Raw genomic sequence first — 23,981 nt, 5'->3', positions numbered from 1 at the left:
TCTACATCACGATATACCACAGCCTGTAATATCTTGGGCTTTAAAAAATAAACAAGGGCATCGTGCAGAAATATTGGATATAAAGTTGAAATTACCATGGCAGCTGGGGGGGGGGGGGAGGGGGTCTCTGCAGTATCACACAGAATCGTGGGTTTACAAAGTGTCTCTTCCATGGCAGAAATATTGTTTTGCGTTTTGCAATATGCTTCTAAGCCACTTAAAAGCACCCCTTTTTTCTTATTTCTTTGTAGTCCTCTCTGGGTCTAGTACCCAGCCATACAGGCAGTACTCCCCCAAACCTTGCTTTAATTTGATTATGACCAGATTTGCTGATACGATGAATATTTGAAATGATCCTTGTGTCTTAGTAACTGGGATAAATTTTCAGGCTCCTGTTTCCAAGGATCCAAGATGCAAGGGAAACAGGAGCTAATTGGAGACTAAGTTCCTCTGGGCCCTTTCAGAGGCTTGGCTGGGTTCTGGTCAGGAAGTCGGAACCATAAGATCACAGACCCCTTTCTCTAACGCCCAAGGGCGCTGCATTAATTCAGCCCAACTCCTCCAGGCTGTGGTTGGAGTTGGGTACTTTCGCGCCTTTTACCATTGCATCTCCAGGCATGTAGCCATTAAAAATAAACAAATACAACATGTAGGTGATCCAAGTAATTGGGGAACTGGGAGTATGTGTTATCTAACCGCCCCCCCCCCCCAACTTAACCTTAATACCATTCCGGAAGGCTCTTCTATTTCATAAGAAAATATGACAATAAACAAGGTAAATAGGGGCGGGGGAGTGGCTTTTCTTTGATAGCGTTTAATTGGAATTGAAACATTCTGGAGCTGTAAACATTCTTTATTTATTCAGCACACATAAGCGGGCATTGTTTTATCACCATCATAATTATGGTGTCCTTTAAACTGACTGATAGCAGAAGAGATAAGGGAATGTGCCTGTGGCTTCAGATCAAATCGCTCGCTCGCTCTCTCCTCTCCCTGGGTCACCAGGATCCACACAGTCCTTGGAGATGAGGAACGCCGGAAGATTGTGGCCTGGCCATCCCTTACGTCATGAAAGTGATTTGTACCACATTGCTAATTTGGTGCAATCCATAACCTTCTGATCTCCTATGTTTGCAATTGCTTTTCAGCTTGCAGAATCTGTTTTTCCAGGATACAGTCCTTGAATATAAAAATGAATACAGAGCACCTGCGTGTAAGAAATAATCTTATTCCCCTCTGTTTGTTGCCTTACCTTTGTCTAATTAAAAAACGCAAACTTTTAGGATCCTTCCAGAACAAAGCCTCACCAAATCCCCTTTACGTCCAAGGATTTGCAAATTTATAAAGGCTGCATTGAATTCAGGATGGGTCAAGGGGCAAAAAAAGGGTAGAAGGTCAGTGCATTTTGATTATGGGTCAGTAGACAACATGGCATGCAGTATGTGTCCAAAAACTCCTGTTAAAAACCTGTATTTTAAAACAGCCAAGACTATCAACATCAAGTAAGACTGTTATTTTGTGCTTTTTATGCACCGTACAACGTTCTGGTGCATAAGTAGTACAGCCATGTAGAAAATAAAACTTAAAAACGTGCAACAATACCTCCTTGCTTTGTTTACAAAGAAATAACTCACAGGCGTGATGATGCTAGATAAATTATGCTATGATTTTTGGACTGTCAGCTGGGATTTATCTTCCACATATTTGACTAATTTAGTTATACCTTCTTATTTTTGCTAACTTAGAATTTACAACAAGTTTTAAGCACTACAGTCACACTGGGCCGGCTTTAAAATAGCAGAAGGACCCTATTATAGTGTTCTTTGACCCTATTATATTTACTTTACTGGACTCTTTGTGATAGCCTCGCACTGTTTTCTGTCTGTAGCCTCTTTGAAGAAAATATGCATAGTGATATCTAAAACAGTGCTAAGGTTAGAAAATATACTTCTCATTTAAATTATATATTTCTACATCATGGCTCATGAAAGGAAAAGGTTTATTTAATGCTTGTCAATACCTGAAGATACAGTCTGGCACTTAACAAATAATAATAAATAATAATACTCTAATAATGTGGCAATCCTAGTGTGAAAATGCACATGACCCCGTAGGTTTTCCTGAAGGTTTTCAAAAGAAGTCTTTCCATTAGTCCAACTGCTGCTGGATATTGCTGTTGCATTTCCCAACTAAACGTTTAAAAGACTGTAAATGGTGTGTGCATTACTTAGCTCCAGAAGGAAGAGGTCAGGCTGAATCGCAGTGGTATTTAAACATCATCATAAAATGAAAATAAATCAGAACACATCAAAAAGGATTTTAAACGTTATATATACGTCTTCTTTTTGTGAAGCGATATAGTTACACGTTTACTGCAAACCTGGATCTTTTAACACGAGTTTACAAACATCAAAGTATGGAATCTGTTGTAAGTAGGAATAGGTCCACAGCAGCATATTATTCATATTATTTTCTACAGAGGTTTATTCTTCGGCCAGCCAGTTGGCAAACTTAAATACTACCTACGAGAGGGTGTAGATTGCAGATTGCACGCTACTCATCGTGAAAAGGAGCACATTTGATTGATAGCCTCCGTGTGTGTGCGTGTGTATACACACGCAACTATATATAGTTGCGTGTGTATATGTGTTTAGCAAAATGGGCACTATAGACGTTCTGTACTAAAGAAATGTGAGACAAACATCCATCTTTTTAATCGTGTTCATCGTTGATTTTAAGTGAGGCTGACACGGTCAACAAAATTGCCAGACACTACCTTGCTTTTGAGAGATAGCAATATATACAGCTGGATCTACACACGCGCGCGCGCGCGCACACACACACACACATACACACACACCAAGTAAGTAAATTATTGCATAACTTTTACTGTAATTGATAACAGACACCTTTAATTTTTCATTTTCATTCTTTTGCCCTGCTTTCACATTAATAATCTAAGCCATAAATGTTGGTAGCTATTGATCGCAATCCCTTGTGTGCGTGGAAATCCATTTTAGAGTCCCCTGCCTTTAATGGGTGTGTGCGTGCGTGCGTGTGCCAGGGGCCTCCGTCACATCTCGCTAGCAGGATCTACCCCCAATGTGCCTGAAGAAGACCCCGGATATACAACGTGTGCTGATGGCCCCATGAAAGCTGCCTGGTTCATTTTGCACAACAAAATGATGGAGAAGTTAAAGAAACAAAAGCGTCTGTGTGTGATGTGGAGAAAGCCCTGCAACTGAAACTGTGTGTGTGTGAGTGTGTGTGAGTATATTGTGTACATTTTGTGTGTGTGTGTGTGTAACGATATTGTGTACATGTGTGTATATATGTATAACATTTCCTAAAGACTTCTAGCTTTTTTTTCCTCTATCAACATTTGGCTCTGGCTAACCCCAGAAGCTCATGGCTGTACCTTTCTGAAAAGATAGGTTTGGCAAAAAGCCGCTACTAAGTTTAAAACATTTGATAGCGCCTGTATTAAACAAACAAAAAGCATGCATTTTTTAAATAGTTCCTGGATCCCATTGCCAGACTATCATCTGGAGTAAAAGAGAGTGTTTGGATTTAAACATGAGTCGAGGACAACCGAACTACCTGGCAAAGTAATGACTTGTGAGCCCACCTTTTTTTCTGTAATGTCTTCTTAAAAGCTTTCTCGGAGTTTACGGTTTCTTTACTGTTTGACTCCATAGCCTTAACCTTAAAGCAGGGGGAGGAGAGCCGCGGGGAGGGGGTGGGGGTGCCAGCAGCATATAAGTGCATCAGGAGGAATTTTTAAACGACCTTATTGTCTCTAGCTCTAGGAAGACTACGATGATTTCTTTTTAACACCAGCAGCTGTTTTCCCTCGAAACTTTGCTTTCAGCTATAGAATATAACATGATGTCTCTTGTGCGAGCGAGAAAGAAAAATGTACGCTGATAGATCCAGATGCAGAGCAAAAGAAGGCTAACTCTGTGGATGGTATTAGCTGTGACGAGGCATTGTTCACTGCTGCCTCTCGGTTACGTTTAAAGGCTGAAATATCACGAGATCCATTCAATGATCCTTTTCTAATTCAAGGGACAAAATGTAATTTGCTCTAGCTCTGATTTCTTGGATGGGAATACTATCCTTAGATTTCAAAGGGAAGAACTAGACATCGTGGTTTGTACACACATGGATTAAGTTGAAGAGCGGCGATTACATCTGTGCTGAGAGCAACAGTAGTCTAGGGCTGACTTTTCAAATCTCAGCCTTCCGAGTTAGAGGCTCTCCTAAATAGACTTCCTTAATTTCCGGCTGCACTTCTTGAAATTCCCGGTTCTCTCCAGAATTCCTGCGGACCTAGGGGCTGGGGGCATCTCGCCTGCTCATGCCAAACTGCTGAAAATATTTGAAAAAAAGGGGCTGCTGTTTTTATTTATTTGAGCTCTACCTGATGGCGTAACACGAACTCCATTCACCATGTTGCCAGTAGAGAGAGTGGGAAATCACACTTTGGACTTAGAAGAAAATACATATTTTTTTAGACCTAGAAATATGAGCTGTTTTCTTAATCACACGGATGTGTCTAATTTTGGACAAGCGAGGAACTCCTGCTAGACACAAAAGTGCTTGTGCTATATCTAGTTTTCAGTTGAAAACTGATTAACGGCGGATAGTTAGTTCTATTTGCAGCGTTTGACATGCAAACCGCAAACATCATTTTAATTTAACAAGGAAGAGGTTTGCTGCTGTTGCAACATTTTCGAAATCATTGCGCCTGACACTAAAATAATTGAACGTCACTAAGAAGAGGTTAAACCTTCATGCTGCTTCTTCAAATTGATTTTTAAAAGGCTTGGTATAAATGGAACATCAAAAGGCTGCAGAGGGGCTGCTCCACACCGACCGTGCACACTGCGAAGCAGGCGCATCCTAGCCCATTGCACATTGTGCGTGGTATGCCAGCACTTTTTTGTTATTACGTAAAGCCTCTGGAAGCACCTTGGACATTTTACATTCTCCTTTCTCTGCTGGAAGTAATCAGCACACAGGAATCCTGACGCGGACTCCGGGACCATAGGACATTCCAGTTTGTGCTCCAGCACGGTTAATTGTGAAAAGTGTATCCATTTCTGGCTTATCTATGCTTTGTTATAGGTCTGACGTGAGTCCACGTCCTCCTCCCCCTCCCCCAGTATTACAGGCAGAATTTCAGTTAAAAGTGTTACAGTATGACGGGGCTGGAACCCTCGATATGCAGGCAGCACCAAAATAAATACAAAAAAAATTAGCCATTGGCTGTAAAAAGACAATTAAGCAGAAGAGGAAAATCAAGAGAAACTCGAAAAACGTAAGTATTCCCTCTGGTTGTTAACAATCGAGCATTTAAGTTTGGAGCCTCGGAAAGGGAAATACCAGGCTATTCTGCACATTTTCGCTAAGCTTCATTTTCCACGTAATGCGGAATAAAATTCCAGTTTCCAATGGTCACGTTACCAAAGAATTTTCCATCGCTATGATCATGCTGCTGTCTCTTAAATCCATGCCATGCACCAAAGAGCCACATTTGTCCAAAATATTCTAAATATAGACAAAATGATATAAAAAAGCATACAAATCCTTCACATGGAGCTAGCGATGAAGAAGCCTGAGAGGTCTGAGTGGATTTGAGCTCAGATTGTTTAATAGAAAGATTTATATACTAACTGTATTATTTACTTTGGGAGGGGAGGTGGCAGTATAAGGGTATGCTAATTAGTGGGAGATTTTTTTTGGGGGAAGGGGTGGAATATCAATTTTTATTGCATCACCTGTCAGGAGTGTCCAATCAGCGTTGGCTTTAGGGGAATTAATTGATGAAGGTGTCTCCGGACGAGCTCACTTCACTCTGTCATTTTATTTGTAGCTAAAGCAGCGGCGGGAATAGCAGCTGCGTTTCTTTTCTCTTCCTCCCTTCACATTCCATTATCATAGTTTCCAATGGAAAAGCAGGGAATGAAAGGGAACAGGTACTGATCTTCAGCAGCAACTTAGAGAAACACTTTGGCAAACCCGATTAAAAAAAATCAGAACTATCGATTGTAGTTTCACATGGGTTTTTTGTTTGATTTGCTTTGATTTTTTTTTTAATTTAGTCTAAAGTTTGGTACGCCATTGACCAGGAATAACAGTCTTTGTTATTTTATTAGCAGGATGCCTTGAGACAAATACAGCATCTGGCTGAGGATTGTGTGTGTGTGGGTTTTTTTTTTCCTCCCTCCCTCTCTCTCTCTCTCTGCAAATGCCGGGAATAATTTAATTCGCGAAATGGGAGACTTGAAGTCGGGTTTTGAAGAGGTGGATGGCGTGAGGCTCGGCTACCTCATCATTAAAGGAAAGCAAATGTTTGCACTCTCTCAGGTCTTCACAGACCTGCTCAAAAACATCCCGAGAACCACCGTGCACAAGCGAATGGATCATTTAAAAGTCAAAAAGCATCACTGCGACCTGGAGGAGTTGAGGAAACTCAAAGCCATCAACTCCATCGCTTTCCACGCCGCCAAATGCACGCTGATTTCCAGGGAGGACGTCGAAGCCCTGTACACTTCCTGCAAGACCGAGCGAGTCCTCAAGACAAAACGGAGGAAAATCAGCCGGGCCCTGGCAGGCGGCGAGCTCCGCGCCGAGCGCCCGGCCGCCGGCCCCTACTGCAGCCTCTGGGAGGACAACAAACTTTGGCTGGGCTTGAAGGACCCGGCTCGGCCGCTGCCAATCAGGAGGAGAGCGCTGCGGGCCGGGGACCCGGGCTTGCCGCCGGCCTCCGATCTACCTCACCTTTTTAGTAAATACACTGGCCGCGGCTACGCGGAGGCGCCCGCCAAAGCCCCTCGGAACTATGAGCCGGCGCCGCTCGGGGGCAGCTACGGGCCCTTCCGCGCCGAGCCGCCCTGCTTTCGGAGCGCGCTGTGCGGCAAGCACCCGGCCGCCGCCTACTACCAGCCCGCGGCCGCCATTGCTCAGCCCCGGCTGGCGGCCACCGGCAGCCCCGTGGCCTTCGCGTACAGATGCAAGAGGAAGCGGGCGGGCGAGGCGGCGCGGAAGGACTGCGTATTTGGCGCCGCCGGCAGCGCCCGCCGGCTCCTGCTGCTGCCCCGGCCCGCGCGGCCCCGCGGCGCCCACAGGCTCCCCCTCTTCGCCGGCTTCGGCCCCGCGCCGCCGCCCCAGCCCCAGCCCCAGCCCCCGCCGCCACCGCCGCCGCCGAGCGGCTTCCCCGAGAGCTGCAGCAGCGACTCCGAGTCCAGCTCGTACTCGGAGCACGCGGCCAACGACTCGGACTTCGGCTCCAGCCTCTCCAGCACCAGCAACTCCGTGTCCTCGGAGGACGAGGACGAGGAAGACGAGGAGGACGAGGGCAGCGGCGCCTCGGACTCCAGCGAGCTCAGCTCCGAGGAGGAGGAGGAAGAGGAGGAGGAGGAGGACACCAGCTCCGACTCCGACTCCAGCTCGGGCTCCAGCCAGGTCTCGGTGCAGAGCATCCGCTTCAGGCGCACCGCCTTCTGCAGCCCCCCCGGCCTGGCCCCGGCCAGCTTCTTGTACCACCTGGCCGCCGCCGCCCCGCGCCCGCCCGCCTGCGACGAGCCCGCCCGCCTGCCCGGCCTCGGCGCTGCCCCGTGCGGGGTCAAGTCTGAGGCGCCGGAGGACTGGGGCCAGCAGAGCTGGGCGCCGTCGGCCGCTCCCCCGTGCTGCGCCGCCGGCCTGGGGCCTCGCTTCACGGAGCTCCGGGATGCTCGGGCCTCTGCCATCGCCTTCCAGGCCAACGCGGCCCGCGGCCCGAAGCCCGGCGGCTGCTGCGGCTGCGGCACGAGGGGGGCCCCCTCACCTAGCCCAAAGACAAACAATGCATTTCCACAACAAAGAGCCCTCCGAGAGGCGCGGAGGTGCCTGCCCGCCGCTGCCCCGCACTGCGCAGACAACAATGGCCTGGCCGCGCAGATCGGCACTCCCGAGGCTTCGCCCGCCGCAGCACACGCCGGCGCGGAGCCGCACGTCCCGCCTTGCCTCGCCTCGGTCCCGGCCCCGGCCCCGGCCCCGGCCCCGGCCCCGGCCCCGGCTTTGCCCCCTCCGCACACTGAGCCCGGGGCCGCTGCGGCTGCTGCTGCCGCAGGGGCAGCGGCGGCAGCAGCAGCCGCGGAGCTCGAGTGCCCTGAGCCGGGCAATAAGGCACTGCCGCTGCTGCACAACATCCGCATCAAGACCGAGGACAGCAGTGCCAGCGAAGAGTACGAACCTGACCTTACAGAGCATAAGCTAAAGTGTGAGTGCAATGATCCCAAGGATGAGTTTTACGGGGTGACTGAGAGTAATAACCAGGACGCTTTATTGCCAGCCAAGGACGAGCCTGCATGCACTGAGAAGGAAACCACTTCCTTAAGCCCGCTGCTGACTCAGAGTCAGGCCCTCTCATGCACTTTAGGGACTCCGAAGCCTGAGGACGGGGAGTATAAATTTGGAGCCAGGGTGAGAAAGAATTACAGGACTTTGGTTTTGGGAAAGCGACCTGTGCTGCAGACTCCTCCAGTCAAACCAAATCTGAAATCCGCTAGAAGCCCACGTCCTACAGGTAAAATTGAGACACATGAAGGAACACTGGATGATTTTACAGTTACCAATAGACGCAAAAGGGTAGCCAGCAATGTAGCATCAGCAGTGAAAAGGCCGTTTAATTTCATGGCAAATTTTCCCTGTCCACCGTCACTAATTATTGGCACTGATGGGGATTTGTTGCCAGCTTATTCCTTAAACACCACTAAGGATTCCCAACCACCTCACAAGGCCCATCCTGTATGGAAATGGCAGTTGGGCGGTTCTGCAATACCTCTTCCACCCAGCCACAAATTCAGGAAATTTAATTAATAAAATGGTTTGAAAAATATTTTCTTGAACCACCTTTACCTTTCTTATGTTTTAAACTCTGCAGGATGGTTTGTACAAGCCCATTAATGCTATACACACGTTTGGAGTCCTGTTTGATCACATTGTGACGACAGAAATCGGATTACTATTTTTGTTGCCATTACGACAGGCTTTTTTTTTCTTTCGGGTTTTTTGGAGGGGGGGCGGTTACATTCCACAGAGTACTTCAGGCTAAAGACTCAAGTTAAACTCAGTTATTATGGTAGAGCTGGAACACTTTACTGTTTAAATGCTGATAATGCACCAGTACCTCAATTCAACTGCTTCAAATAAATGTCAAAAGGTTGAATAATAAATATTAGAATGAGCCATTAAATTTATGCACTAGATTTCGAAAATGGAAGTCTAACTGTTAATTCAGTTAAAGTTTAAGTTACATGGTTGCACAGTAAGGGTTCACTATAATTCAATGTGGCAGGAGTCTGTACTTTTCGGGAGCTTTGTTTTTGGGTGTAGGGGTGTCTTTTGATAAGAGCAGTTGCACTTACTAAATTTTCTCTGGTTTGGAGAGGTTCGGGTTCGAATACCACTCGAGCACTGGAAAAAGCTGCCTCATCTAAAACTAGCCAATAAATATGGAATTATATTTTTGGTAAAGGGTGTCTTTTTACTTGAACAGCCACTCTTTGCAATTGGAAAGCCTTTTTGTTTCACCCAAAGGTCTTAAATAAGGTTACTGTTACTCACTAATGTCATATTTAAGTTGTAGTCTGAACATGCCCTTACAAACTTGCAAAGCAGCTCAAAGATTTGCCTGCATAGCAGTACAATTTATGGTCCAGCCCTTCACACTCGACGGAGGAAATAGCAAAGCAGTAAATACAGCACAGAAAGTGAAACGAGAGGCCGTGAGCGGGAAGAATACACAAAACGAGAATGCCACGGTATTCATAGCTTTTTGGCACCAAAACTCAGGCATTTGAACCATAGTCCACTTATCTGCATCGTTGGAAACTTGAGTTTTCCTCATATCATCCTATCTATGTAGCAGGAGCATTTTTACTGCACGTGACAATCAGAGGCAATGATCTATATTTGCACTTAATATCGAAATAGTTGAAGAGGCAGACTTCTAGAGTCTTGGCCTCAGTAAGACATGTTGGTATAATATGTTGTGATGATGGAAGCAGTAAATCAAAATTATGGACATTTGCACTGTTGGAAAGCATGCTTTAGCTTTATTTTTCAATTAAAAACACTGTTTAAAAATTCTGATTCCACACACTTTGACTTATTGTAGAGTTATCCCTGTTTTTCTCTTCACTTGTAAGTTCAGTGTTTCTCTTTGGAGGAAAGGCTTTCTGAAGTGAACTATCCCCCCCCCTCCCCTTCCCATCCCCCCAAACTGTTCTGAACCAAGGTGAGGCAGAACTAAATGCAGTAGAGGGGGAACAAAAAGAAAAAAAAGGAAATGGTACAAAGTTATAATAAAACAATCTGGAAAGTTTAGGGCTGGAAAAGCCCTTATTACTGGGTTGCTGAATCAGCAGAGCTGAGAAGTCAAAACTGCTGGTGTATTCTCCTTGATGAAGGCTTTCTTTATACCAGATCATTCCAAAATTAAATTCTATCAATGAATCCCGAGAGAATTATTTATCTTAAATAAAAAATAAAGAAAACCAAATGGCAATTAAATGTTTACGGTGTGACCTAGAGTCAACATTTCTCATGGAAATCTGAGGCCTGGTTTTCAATATTTTAATTCCTGCCCTTTGTGATGCCCTCTCCCAGCCCCTGGTGTCTCTCCATATTCTAAGCAGGCACTAGCTGATTTCGGCTGTTTACAAATCTACACACCGTGGTTTTCCTTTCATTGTAAAATACCTTTTCTAAGAATACCTGCAGCCAAATATATTTAGAAAGAGTAAACAATTGCCTTTCAGTGGAGTTACCCTCCCCCCCCCCCACTCTAAACTGCCAATTGCAAAAGGTGCATTGCATACTTAACCGCTCTACTGACATGGTGATGGTCGTGACAGATCTGCTGGCTGGGGAAGTTGTTCTGAAATGAATGTTTACATACGTATGTTGGGAGCTGCACAGATTACAGCCTTGCTTCCAGAAAACTGTAAATACGTACGAACCGGACTGCTCAGGGACCCCCTCCCCCGGCTCTTTTAGAAACCAGTGTTTGCTCTAAAAAGGTCTTCCCTTGGCAAAAGAAAGCTACAAAGGTGCAATATACAAGCTCGAAACCTGAAATTTCGCCTTGTGTAGTACGTAATATATGAATTTCAAAGTCACTTCCTCCCCTGATCCTGAGTATTCACAATTAGAGCTGTGTTGATTTGACCCCGAATTGTAAATGACAGAGGGGGCTTGTGTAAGCTCTCTAAATAATATTTGGGGAAGAAATAAGCACAAATTCATACCAAATAGACTCCGTGGAGTTTAAGAGGTAAAATATGGCGCCCAGCTCTGACATAAGCTCTGCAGCCCTGAGCGAATCAATAGTTTCAGTTTATAGGAGCTGGGGAATGAACAGCACCGAGCCAAATACATTCCATAGTGTATCATTCCTGCAGACTTTTCTGCTGAGGTTTTCTGACGAAAGGCACCATCAAAAGGCACAAAGTTCAATAGCCAAATAATTTTCACACTTGTACACCTCAGTTTAGTGTAAGCCACTAAGGAGATCATTCGAGTTTTTACTACTGTCAGAGAAATTAGCCAGGTTCAATAACTTGCTGAAAAGGGTGTTATCTCCAGTTCTGGCAGTTTGGAAACCGTTTCTCATTGTATGGTAGCAATGATTGCGAAAACAGCTTATTATCATTTCAGGCTTAATAATAAAAAATCATCAAACTCAGCTGCTAATAAATAGCCATTTCCCCCTAATAACGGCAAGTCCTGATACTGAGGAAGACAAAGGTTACTAGACAGAGAGGGAGGGATTGTAATTTTGCTCTAATGTTTTCAGAAATAGAACTAAAGTGTATGAAAAGCTTAATCATTTCCATTTATTTGGCATAGACAACAATTAAATTAATTTAAACAACCCAAAAAACAAAACAGCAATAATCAATAACCCTATGACTCGTTTGGAACACAGTCCAGAGATTTTTGCCATGAGTAGTGTTCATTGATACATTTATTGGGAAGATTTCTGCTACTCTACTGAAGACAAAAGGAAGTTTTGGACAATGTCTAATTCTCTAGAGCACCGAGAAAAGCCAGCACGTGTAATGCCTTCAGCAACCAGGTGTATTGCCTTAAAAGATGTGACTTTCAGTTTACAACAATTTACTTTTAAAAGTGATTGTTCTTTAGTATATACTTACTTGACTACAGTGGGATAATCTTTTCACTGGTTGTTTATTTAAAACACCACTACGTAGCAATAATGCAAAATAGTGGTGAATGCTGTATGAAATTTGCTGTTCAATCATTCACTTGGTGATTTTTAAACGGTCTCTGATCCTTTTCCCTATAACAGATCTAGTTGCCAATAAATTAAAGTTTCTGCAGAAATAAGAACAAGGCTATCTTGTTTTTGTCTGTTACTCTTCCGTGGTGTGAGTGGTGAAAATAGAGAGAACGAGATAAAAAGTGGCATTTTTCCTTTGTAGGTGGAACTGCATCAGTGCTTGACCTGTAGAAAATATTTTAATATATGCAATCCCCTAGAAAATATCAAACATAGGAGAGATTGTTAGCTGGGGTTTATGCAGCAAAATGAATATTACTAAAAGTAACATTTAGTGCTTCAGCTTTAAAATCTATTTGGAAGCAACTTCAAGGTAAAAAAGGTAGTCAGGTCAAAATGAGAGAATCCATTCTGAAGCAAGAACAAAGCCGCTGGAATCCACCTTGCTAAATCATACTTACTGCCATTATCCATTCACAAGGTTTCCCCCTGGCATTTACCCCTACAATCATGCTTAAGGCAAGTACAACTGAACAGTCCCATGCTTGAATGTGGGCTTCCTTACTCCCTGGTAGCCAAAGAGTTGTCTGCTAAAAGGAGGGCCCTCTCCATCCATTTGGGGAAAGGACACATGGATATGCAGTTAACTGATTTTAAGGCCTTGGGTGTTGCATTTTTTTACTCTTCTGATATAATTATTTGCCATGCCCTAGGCCCCTCTCTCTCCCTCTCTCCTTTTCAATCTGAGGCGGCCTCACAAGCCCCAGCTTTAAAAGGCCCTGGATGTTTTGCATGAAGCTCTCACAATAGGGGTTGAGAGAACTGACAGTTTCAAAAACAAGGCGTCCTGTCCTTTCCAGATGCCGAGAACCCCCTTCCTGCACCATCTCTCGTTTGCTCTTCGCGGCTGGTGGCTTTATCCTTAGCATTGCAAATATCCTGCAACAGCTGTGTTTGTAAACAGGGGGGAGTTCGGAGGGAACCAGCAACTCCTGGGTTTAGACTTCCTAACTGAAAGCGATGAGCCTGACTGACCAGTGCCTCTGTTTCCTGACAAGAAAGAAGAAGGAAGTTAGCCTTAGAGGCAGTGCAGTTGTGTACTGCCGCCTTGCACATCACCAGCTGCCTGGGGTAGGGATATGGGAGCCCAAGTTCTCCGCTGAGCAGGAGCAGAGAGGGGCCGGGGCTTCCCCTCAACCCAGAGCAGACACTTGGGGAAAGCACTTAAAATGCCGCCATCTTGCTTGACTGACAACAAATTCTTGGTGATGTTTCGCTCCGAGCTCCCCTGCTCTCCCCTGACTGCGTTACCAACTCATTAGTTGGGGCGGAACAGCAGCCCCGAGCTCCCGCGCTCCGAGGAGCCCTCGCAGAGGCTGACATCAAAGCGGCCTTGCGGAGGGGCTGGGGGTTGAGGGGCCGTGGAAACCGAGCCCGGCTCGCGGATTTCCCCCATTTTGGTCGTTCGCTGCTTGAGCATCCATTTTCACTTTGCTCTCCCTCCCCGTGATCTCCTGCTTCTCCCAGCAGCTCCGCCGTTCAGCTCACAAACGCCACCCGCCCCCCTTTGATGTGGACGCCGCATTAGGGAAATGTCTCCAAAATGCACCCGTGCAAGGCCCGGATTTCAAAGCAATCGGTCGTGAGAGGAGCGGCCCGGGGGCGAGCCCCGGGGCGAAAAGCAAGCCCCACTCGCGCCCCCGGGTTCAAGGCCGGAAGCCGGCCGCGCCTCCCCCCGCCCGGTGCAGGCAGGCGCGGGGGCGGGAGCGAAGGGCACCGGGGCTCCGCGGGGCGAACAAAGCGGTAACCCGAGAGCGAAGGGCCTGGCTGGGAGCTGGGGCCAGGTCAACAGGGAGAGCGCACCAAGGTTGTTTCCTCTTGTGTTTCCAAGCGCCCTCGCAGTTGTAAAGTGTGTGAAATTACGCACTGGTCTCTTAAAGAGCGCCTAATTTCTAGTAAATGGCCGGGGCTTTGTCAATGGCTTTATTATGTTGGTTCTTGTTAATTGTGGAGAGAATGCCCATTGTGGAGTGTGAATGGCTTTACGAGCTAACCTGGTCACTGGTGCAATCAAGGGGCAGTAAATGGCCGCTCCGCTAATGTGGCCTGTACCGGGGAGCCGGGCTCGGGCCCTGCCAAGCTGCAGCCCTGGCCGGGACCGCGATTACAAGGGCCTCGCAGAGGCGCTGGCGCGGGGCCGGGGCCGGGGCCGGGGCCGCGGCGGGGGAGGCGCTGCCTCGGCGGCGCTGGAGCGAGCGAGGGACCGCGCCAGAGCCCGGGCCGGGCCGGGCCGCCGCCGCCGGCTGCAGCGCCGCGCGGACAAAGCCGAGGCAGAGGCTGCCTCAAAGGGGAAAAGCAGGCTCCCGCCTCGCCGCTCAGCGCTGGGCTGGGGCCGGCGGCGCGCACGTGTGCCGGGCGCTTCTCGCCTTTGTTAGCGGAGCCCACGGCACGCGGGCCCCCTCCACTGGCGGCCCGGCTCCGCGTGGGCTCGGCCGCGGCGCGGGGAGGCTTCAGCCCGCCGCTCTCCTTCCCCCGCTGCTGCTCCTCCATTGTTGCTTCTCGGGGTCTCCGCGGGGGCAGCGAGCACGCGGCGGCCCCAGCCCCTGCCCCTGCCCGCCGCTTCCTGCGCGGGGCAGCGCAGGGCCGGGCCGGGGAGAGCCGAAGCTCTTGGCTTTCCGGACAAACTGAAAGCGGCCGCGAGCTAGAGGCCGGCCGCCCTGCATGTGGCGGGCCGGGGTAAAATCAGCGTCGTGCTGAAATGTAAAGTCCACTCCCGCGAGTGTCTGGGGCCAGTCGGTTCCCGAGACCCCCCGCTCCGAGGACCTCCCCTCCCGGGCTTCCAGCACTCGTGTCGCGGATTTCTGTGCAGTCCACATCTGTCGAGTCGCTGCGCCGGGCTCTGCTCCTCTTCGACCCGCCGGCGGCGCGGAGCCCGGGCCCAGCCCAAGGCTTCGCTAGGCCGAGCGGCCCGGGCCGGGGGAGAGGGACCTGCCGAGCTGCCAGTCCATTCTCTCAAAACAGGATGTTTCCATCCAAGCTTCGGCCGCTGTTCCCCAAAGATCTCCGCACAGTGGAGTTGGGAAGCACGTGGAGATCAAGCCGCGTTAGTAGCTGCCCCTCGAGTCACCGCAGCGTGCTTTGGCCCGCCAGCTCCTTCCTTTTTGTGCCTGGGGCAGCGCACACACACGTGTGTGTACCTGGCCGTGATGCCCTCCCTCCACCCCGCAGCAGCCGGACCGGCTCCCCACTCCGTGTCCCACGGGGCTCGCAGTGCTTGGCCCATTCCCCTCGTGCTGCTCCGGGTTTCTCGCTGCCAGCTTCTAGTAAACCGGAACCTACTGGTGGCTTGTGCCAAAATGCAGTTTAACGACTGGTGCGAGGGCACCGTGGCGAGCTGGCTTTCCTCCCAGCTGGAAGAAACCTGGCTTCAGGAAAGGTTTTGAGCAAGCAGATACCAGGGCGTCCCCCCAGTGTGTTTGCTGGGGTCCCGGGCTCTGGAGGAGATTGCGGATGAACTTTAAGGGTGAGAGCAGCCCATAACCTGAGCGAGCATGTGTTTCGTATTTACCGACGCTGCCTTTGCTCTGCTAAGATTTAGTAGGAAACTGTCCGAGACAATGGCCAAACTAAAAACGTTATCTAGTAAACTCCGCCGAAAGGGGTTGCCCCACTTGTGAAATGCCCATTTCCATTTCCATGTACATGGCAGGGCAAGGACAAGCAGTGATAACGTGTCAGTCAACATACCGTTTTCCGGATCATTGGGGGGAGGGGGGATCGTGTCTGAATCTACTGTGGACGTTTGAAGTGGGATATTATAACCAGAAGAAGGATTTTCAGATTGTTTCCAACTGTAATATATTTGTCCTCATCAAAATCTGCTAGGTTCACTTGAGGAAATATGATGTTCATAGTAAATGATGTGGAAGAAAAAACAGCGGTATTTAACACACACTATAAAATCATGTCTGATCTTCCAGGCTATGATCTCATCGGCTCTTGTGTATTTTAAGAGAGGTTTATTAGTGATGGTCAGGGGTTTGCAGTTGATAGTAGTACAATATCATTAATTAGTTTATGATTCCGGTGTCCCTATTCCATAAAGGACCATATCGCATATATTTAATTCTAAACAGGCAATATCGTTAAACTCACATTTCTCTATATACCTCTGCAGATGTAGATGATTTAAAATACTATCTCGGTAATATGAGGCATCTGACATCCTGAAATCCTCGCAGAGGACATTATCAAGTAGTTCTGCACTGGAAATGTTTGCTGGAAGTGGGTATGGGTTTATTACACCTCTTAAAGTGGGGAAGCTTGGTGGGTTCTCTTGATAAGGATCTGGGAGCACTTAAAAATAATAAAAAAGCGAACGTGTTGGCCAACAGGGTTCAAAGAGGCCCCTGTCTTTCCAAAGGCCAGTGTCTCCGTGTACAGGGGCCGCACACACGCGCGGCTGTTCCCCCGCGGAGCTGTGTTTCTGCCACGACCTGCGGTCCTGGATTTAATCGTGCTGGTGAACGCTCAGTTTAAGCAAGCGCTTAGCGGTATTTGCGACCCCCTGCAACTTCCAGCTGAACCCGCTCACGAGCTGCAACGTAATTCTCTTGTGACTGCTGGCTGCTGTGACTTCACACGACCTGCAAATCCAAGATGCCTTTCAGACCGAGTTTACGGCCTGTATTTGGTTATGAAATGCTGATTGCATCTGATTATCTAAAAAAAAAAGACGAACTACATAAACATCTGATACTTCGTATTAGAATCAAGCACAGTGATAATTGCAAAGAGCTGTTTTTAATTTTACTCCAAGTGTTTACATATCAACATGTGGTAAATTTGTCTTCACAGAGAAAGTTTTGATTTTCCCCATTAACAATCAATAATGTTAATGGCTTTGTATAGACCTGGTAGAGATTACAATTTCTTCATCTCCGCCCATCTCAAATTATTGAAGAGAAAAGCGTATGTGGAGAAAGAAAAAGCATTCCCCTTTAAATTGAAGAAGATTAACTGGCTCCATAGGCGCTTAAGGATTCCTAGTGGACACTGCTGAGTTCAGCAGGAGAGTTTCCCTCCACAGCGGAGTATAAAGAAATACTGGCAATTTAGCTTTGCTTTTATTTCTATTTTAAAATCTTTATTTTTTTTTCCACAGACACCTTTAAGGATCAAAACGAGCACATGCAACTGGCCGCGCTCATTTTGAAACTTCGCTCCAAGAAAAGCTCGACTATGGTGAAAACCGCAGACTTTTCCTTGCTCTTTCTGAATCATGTTCTCCAATACGCAGTATTTATATTGTAAAACAAACACTGCCTTAAGCGAGCTAAAGCAGAGGAAATCAGAGCTACTGAGAGCAGGGGGTCCTTGGCTCTCCCCCTCTCTACAAAGGCGTTGCGGGGGTCCCAGGCTCTGCCACAGCACAAGATCTAGGCTTCCCCGAGGTGGACGATTGCCCCCAGCCGAGGATCTGCCACCCCAGCTATCACAATAGCATCAAACGGAGCACAAGGGTAATAGCAACTTTTCAAACTTTTTAAACCACAAAACTGCTAACGTTACCGAAGCACCAACTTCCTGCAGCAGTTTCTGGTTTAAAGTTTCAGGTGTGGGTGCTTCAAGGCGGTGAATATACTCATCAGAAAGCTCCAGCCGTGGCCGGAGCTAGGTGTATGGAGATACATGTCTCTGCGTCAAGAGGTGAAATATTTTTGAGCATACGTTTACCAAAAAAAAAAAAAAAGCATCTAGGCTAGAAACCTGTGGGGTTATGGGGTTATAACAAAAGGAAAAGAGGCCAGAAAGAAATATCCCACAGTGGATTACGAGGTTATGGGACAGGTCACGGAAGGAAAGTTAAACAAAAAGCAAGGGTACATTATATAAACCTCACATAATTAAAAATATAGTTAGTCCTAATGTTGGCTCTGTATCCACAAATATTCATTTCATGTGTTAATCACATGGCTTTTTATTTAATGGGACTATCTCCTGTTAATATACCTCATGTACTCAGTGTTTTATTTTTTTGCTTTATGGGAAAGCTGACCACAACTTTTAACGATCTTTAATTTAATGAGGACTAGCATAAAAATCGAAGTGAAATATGCACGTACAGAGCTCGCCAGAGAGACAGGCAGGCAGCGAGGAAACCCGGCCATACAAAGAGACGACTCGAAGACAGTCACATATTAAATATTGGAGCGATCGATTTCAATACCTTGAGCGGACACGGGAATAAAACCCCCCGTCCCCCCGCCCAGATGAAGGGATTAGGAATGCTTTGTTGGGGAGGAACGAAATGCGATTTTCGGCAGATCCTGTTTGTTCGGGTTAGCGGAGGGCCGGGCAATCCGCTTTCAAGCGCTAGGCTCCCGCTTTGGGACATCACCCGAAAGGTTAGTCTCATCGCAGTGGGCGGAAGACGGGCCACTGCCCGAGGCGGGCAGAATTCCCCGGAGCCCTGACAAGTTGATCGCGCTCGGAGCTCCTCTGCGAACTGGCTGCAGAGGCTCCTCCGGCCCGTGCTGCCGTCTTTGTCCCCCTGGCCCCGACCGAGCCGGGGCTCCTGCCCGGCTCCCCTCCGCTCAGCCCCGGGCCGGAGGGGCCGCAGCGAGGCTGCCCCGGGCAGCCCAGAGCCCGTTCCCGCGGGCCCCGCTCCCCACCCACGGCCGGGCTCCCCCGGGCGACCCCTGCCCCCGCTGGCGCTCCGCGCGCCTTCGCCGCCCCCCGCGCGGCCCGCCCAGCTCCCGCTCCTGCTCCTGCTCCCGCTCCTGCTCCCGCCGCAGCACAAAGGGCGCCCTCAAGCAGCCCAGCCTGGGGGAGCTCCCGGCTCCAGCGGTGCGCCCGCCCGCAGCGGTGTCCCGCGGGCTGCCTCGGGCCGGGGCGGGAGAGGAGCCTGGTGCCGGGCTGCCCGGCCCCGCATGGCCCCGTGCTGCTGGCGGCCCCGGGCCAGCCCCGGCAGCGCGGCGATTACTAATTGAAAAGAGCTGGGCAGCTCGGGGCGATCGATCCAGGTCTCCGCCCCCGCGAGCCTGGCACAGGCGTGTTGCCCCCACCCCCTCCCGGCTTCTTTCCTGTCATGGCCCGAGGCCATTTCCCCTCCCATCCCGCGGGGAAGGGAACGCGGAGCGCACAGGCAGCTGAGGGGAGCCCGGGCTGTCAAACCCCGGGAGGCTCGGCGGGTGCAGGGCGGCAGATGCGGATGGGGTGGCAGGCAGCCGCTACTCACATCCCCAAACCTCTGGAGCTGCCATGGCACCCCTGGGCCGCTGGATTCACCTGTCACTGCGATCACCGCCTCAGACCACTGACAAATATTCACAATACAAGAGTGAAAAGGGCGCTTAAGGTTCACTGATTTGTGTGTAAAACTTTGGAAAACTGCAAATAAGCGAGAAAAATTGTCCATTCTTGTGAAGGGAAATACAAGTTTGCACTTACCGTTCAGCGACAAAAACCAAGGGCCGACCACAGAAAGCAGTGACATACACTGTAATCTCCATAACAATTTCATTTCCTCTCTTCCCCCCTCTCGCTCTTTACTGCTTCAGCAAAGTGAAAAGTCTGAGGGTTTAATCCCAGAGGAGACTCCCACTGCAGGGGGAAAGGGACCTGGAGCAAAGCAAACATATTCTGGACAAAACGCAGGGGGAATCTCCCCGACTGCGCCTTGCGACAAGCTTTTGAAAAGACAGGTTACAAGCTTCAAGCCCGAAGATATATAAGAGTCGGAGTGAAACAGAAACTGGCGCTATTAAATTTCCTTTTAAGTGTGCCTTCGGATTAGCTGTACATGGAATCTAGTAATTAAGGCCCTTCTCTCGTTAGAGAAAACCTTTTCGGTTTCATATTCCAGCCACGGGTGTGATCGGGGTGTGTTAAAAAAAACCCACAAAAATAAAACAAACCCCATTTCTCCTTTCAAAGCCAAAAGTTGCTCCCATGTGAATGGTTTTCGCTAACGAAAACATGAAATTGTAGGGTGTTAGCAATAATTGCTGAGGGATCTATTCTATTCTCTCCAAGGCCTCTGAGGCTGGTGTTCACTCCTTGCTTGGAAAAGGGAAAAGCATTTGGCGATTAAATTCTGCATTAATAGAACTTGGCAACCGGCAACAGAAACCTTGCTTAAGTGAAATGAGGAGACAAAAGGCATTTTAAACGCTAGGGTTGGGGGCTGGAAGGTCTAAGCCTGCAATCTGGAACTCAGGCTCGCAACCGGTGTAAAGCCTACCCGAGAGATTCTGCGGAAGGGCTGCCTCTATTCCCAGCCCCCGGAGCCCCTGCGAACTTAAAGACTGTATAATGGGACTGTTTCAAGCGAAAAGCTGCTCTTCCGCCCAAGCTGTCCTGACTCCTTGTCCCTTACCTCTGGGTGTTGTCACTTTTGAATGCTTTGTCTCTGAAGGACAGAAATGTATTCCAAAAACAAAACAAAAAAGCAAAACCTAACCAAACCAAACCACAAACAAAAAACCCGCAAAGAACCCCCCCCCACCCCAAATCCCCTGCAATCTTAAATTCAAGAAATAAATGCCATCACTTAGTCTGATCTAACACACGCGGCCCGCCCAAATTCTGTCTGAACGTGATGGATACTTAAACAACCCCTTGGTAGATTCTTCTAATTCTTTTGCAGGGAAAAAAAAAAACCGTGAAGTTGAATTTCTGCTTATGCACAACCTATTAGGTAAAAGAGACCTCTGAAACTCAGCTGTCATTTTTCTGTCACCCCCAAATTGTTTTCTTATACGAGGCTGAGCATCCTGTCTATTGATCTTGTAACTGCTTGCTGAATTGTGAATGTTGTGCAGATACAAAGCTCCCTGCTCACATGATGAGCTTCTTGCCTTGTGCCAAGGTAAGGCTCCCCAGTACAATTCGATGTGGTCATTTTTAGGTTTGTCCAGGGTCCAAAGAGCGCCAGAGAAGAGAGAACTGAGGCTTGCCTTGCCTGAAATTGCTCAGGCTGTTCTGCACAGCCCTCTTCCAAATTCTGTGCTGGGCAGCATCCTTTGTTGAACTGACTGACCACAATTTGGGTACAAATCCTAGGTTGCCTCCCTCTGCTGAGAGGGGTAGCCCGGCAGTTCAGCGGAGGCACAGTCCTGTTAGCCCTCTGGTGACAAATCAGAAAGCAGGCTTTCTGGAAACTGCTTTCATCACGGAAATAGAAATGTAACATCTCTCTAGACAAATTAATTTTTGACGGATTTATGGCATGGTTTGCTTTCAAGATATTCATTGGCTCTTCCGAGCTGTAATAAAGTCCAGAGACAGAAGTATAAACATGCACTGTCTGCTTTGCGGAAACCCCTTAACAGTATCTGCCAGTGAAAGATCAAGACACTTTGTGCATTTTCCACAGATAATGCCCATATTCCGAATGAGTGATCAGAGAACTCCGGTATTGTTAAGTAAAATGAGAGGAAGGCGAGTGACGTGGGAGTCGAACAATGGCATTTCTGAATCAGTTTGTTTGATTGACACTTGGGGGCTTCATGACCCCAGGGAATAGGACTCATTACCGTGAATACACCAAAACATCAACCAAGATTAGAACTCTGGATCCTTTTAAAATCCCATTTCACTCTAAATTATAGTGGGAAAATACCAACTCTAAGAGAAAAGAGAAAGAATTACTCCTTCATATAATAACAGGCTGGGTTAATTGCATAAAAAACCCCAAACTAGGAGATGAATCAGGACGAGGATTTGGGGTAACGTTTTGTAGGAGAGAATTGACAGACTAAAAATAACACCATACACTATTTCAGACCTTAAAATGAGGAACGCAACATGCAAACGTTTTCCGGCTGAGATTGCACATTTTGTTTAGCATTTAGTTAGAAACAGAAGCATCGCGAAGAACATTTTAATTAGAGGGTTATTAAATAGAGTAATAGGGAAAAATAATGAGATACTAATGCAATTTCCATTCGGAAAGTTTACTTCTCTAATATATAGGGAAAATCAGGGGTTTAATTACTTCTGTGCGAGAAAAAAAAATTGCTAACCTATGTGTTAAGAGAGTGGAAATCGAGAATACTTCTATTGAATCCTTGTTGGAAGAGGCAATATTTCTGAGCGAAAGTCTATTTTTTTTAATCAAGGGTGAGGGGAAGGAGATAAAATACGTTGTGTGCAGAGAGGAAATATACTGTGACTAGCTCTTAGGCTTGCAACTGCGCGATTCTACCGCTGTGTCCAAGTCCTGAAACCTTTAACACAGCGTAAGAGCAGCGTCTCCTAACCATGTTTGATCAGCACTTTCCTGCATTTGTCTGTACAGAGGCACACGGACGCACACACGACAGGACGATGTGTTGCACCGAGGACGTTGGGAGCGTGGTTCCAGAGACAGTGGTTGCCAGTGCTAACGGTTTCTCTTTCAGTTACCAAACCTGGACACTGCTTCAAGTCGGTGTTCTCGCACCGCAGACACACGGAGATTATTTATTCAGCACCCGGGAATAAGAATCCTTCTGGGCTCAGGCATCAGACCAAATAGATTCGGTGCGCACAGGTTAAAAACCAGATGCCGATCTAAATGTTCCATTATAATGTAACAATTAGGAACGCGACCGGCCCTTCAGCGCCTCGGCACATCCAGATCTCATCTTCACGTGGAGACATCTTGGTTTTAATTAACGACTGCTTTATTCTCATTATTCACAAGGAAAAATAGGGGTCACGTCGCATTAAAATTAAGATTATTTTAATTTATCTGGGCTCTTAAACAAAAAAATCAGTCTAATTATACCTTGAATTAACGGGGAAAGGCAATTTAACTCGTTAAGAGAGATGGAACAAAGGCAGGGCAGCTCGCGGCGCGCAGCAGCGACTCCTGCGCGGGGGAAGGAGCAACGGGGCTTCCCCAAACGTGCTGTGCTGCGTGCCGGGTGGAGGCACGAGAGGGGCCGGGGAGCCGGGAGCGCAGCCTCAGCGGTGTCGAGTCGGGATTTCTATGAGTCCAGGGTGCCCCTCCCCCTTCCCACGTTTCAACTGCTGCTTTGAAAGCGAAGTGAGATGGGGCTGGAGCCCCGAGGACACGAGTGGAACCAGCTGAGTGAAGCCCGGCCCCGCGGGGTTCCCCTGCCCCCCTCCCGGGCCCTTGCGGGGCTGGCGCCGGCGTCACTCCCTCTGCAGGGGACAGTCCCATGGGCGGGCAGCGCCGTGGGGCCACAGATCTTGCCCGCGTGTCTCCCCCCGCCCGGGGTCGCCTTCCACGGGGCGGCAGAGCTATTCCCGGAGCTAGCAGGGCCGAGCCCCACCCTGAGCCCCCGAGCCAGGGCGGCGGGATCGGGCCCCCCCTGCCACGGGCCAGCTGATCCCCAGCTCAAGTGCGGGGAGGGAGCCCCGCGGCGGCCTGTCCGCCGGCGCCGGGGGACAGCGCCCCCGCTCAGCCCCACCTGCTCCCCCGGGCCACGCGGGCAGCCCGCTCCGCGCCACGGGCAAGGGTCCCGCCCTGCGCCGACACGCGTGGGCGCGCCCGGGCCCGCTGGACGGAACAAAGGCGGAGGCACCCGCCTGGGCCGGGGTGGGCTGCAGGGCCGAGCAGGCCGCCGGCTGCGCCCTCTCCGATCTCCCCTCCCCCGGCCCGGCCCGGCCCGGCCCGGCCCGGCCCGGCACTGCTTGGCCCGGGAAGCGAGCCTGGCGACAGCAGAAAACGCAGACC

At 48.8% G+C, this 23,981-nt stretch overlaps 1 protein-coding gene and 1 long non-coding RNA gene across 2 annotated transcripts; both read left to right on the top strand.

The window, feature by feature from the left end:
- The first annotated feature begins 121 nt into the window (after positions 1–121).
- On the top strand, positions 122–10,136 carry SKIDA1 (SKI/DACH domain containing 1). Its single transcript, XM_059729068.1, has 2 exons — positions 122–5,323; positions 6,162–10,136. Exon 2 carries the CDS (start codon positions 6,280–6,282, stop codon positions 8,863–8,865), a length of 2,586 nt encoding a protein of 861 aa, XP_059585051.1. The 5' UTR covers positions 122–5,323; positions 6,162–6,279; the 3' UTR covers positions 8,866–10,136.
- A 4,366-nt stretch (positions 10,137–14,502) lies between these two features.
- LOC132250940 (uncharacterized) lies at positions 14,503–23,025 on the top strand. Its single transcript, XR_009462669.1, has 2 exons — positions 14,503–18,699; positions 22,596–23,025. It is a non-coding gene; the product is annotated as an uncharacterized LOC132250940 (long non-coding RNA).
- The last annotated feature ends 956 nt before the right edge of the window (positions 23,026–23,981 follow it).

The sequence above is a fragment of the Alligator mississippiensis genome, chromosome 5 (genome assembly GCF_030867095.1).
Source record: "Alligator mississippiensis isolate rAllMis1 chromosome 5, rAllMis1, whole genome shotgun sequence".
Lineage (NCBI taxonomy): Eukaryota > Metazoa > Chordata > Crocodylia > Alligatoridae > Alligator > Alligator mississippiensis.
Note: the sequence above shows the minus strand (reverse complement) of the source record. Positions and strands in the feature narration are given on the sequence as shown.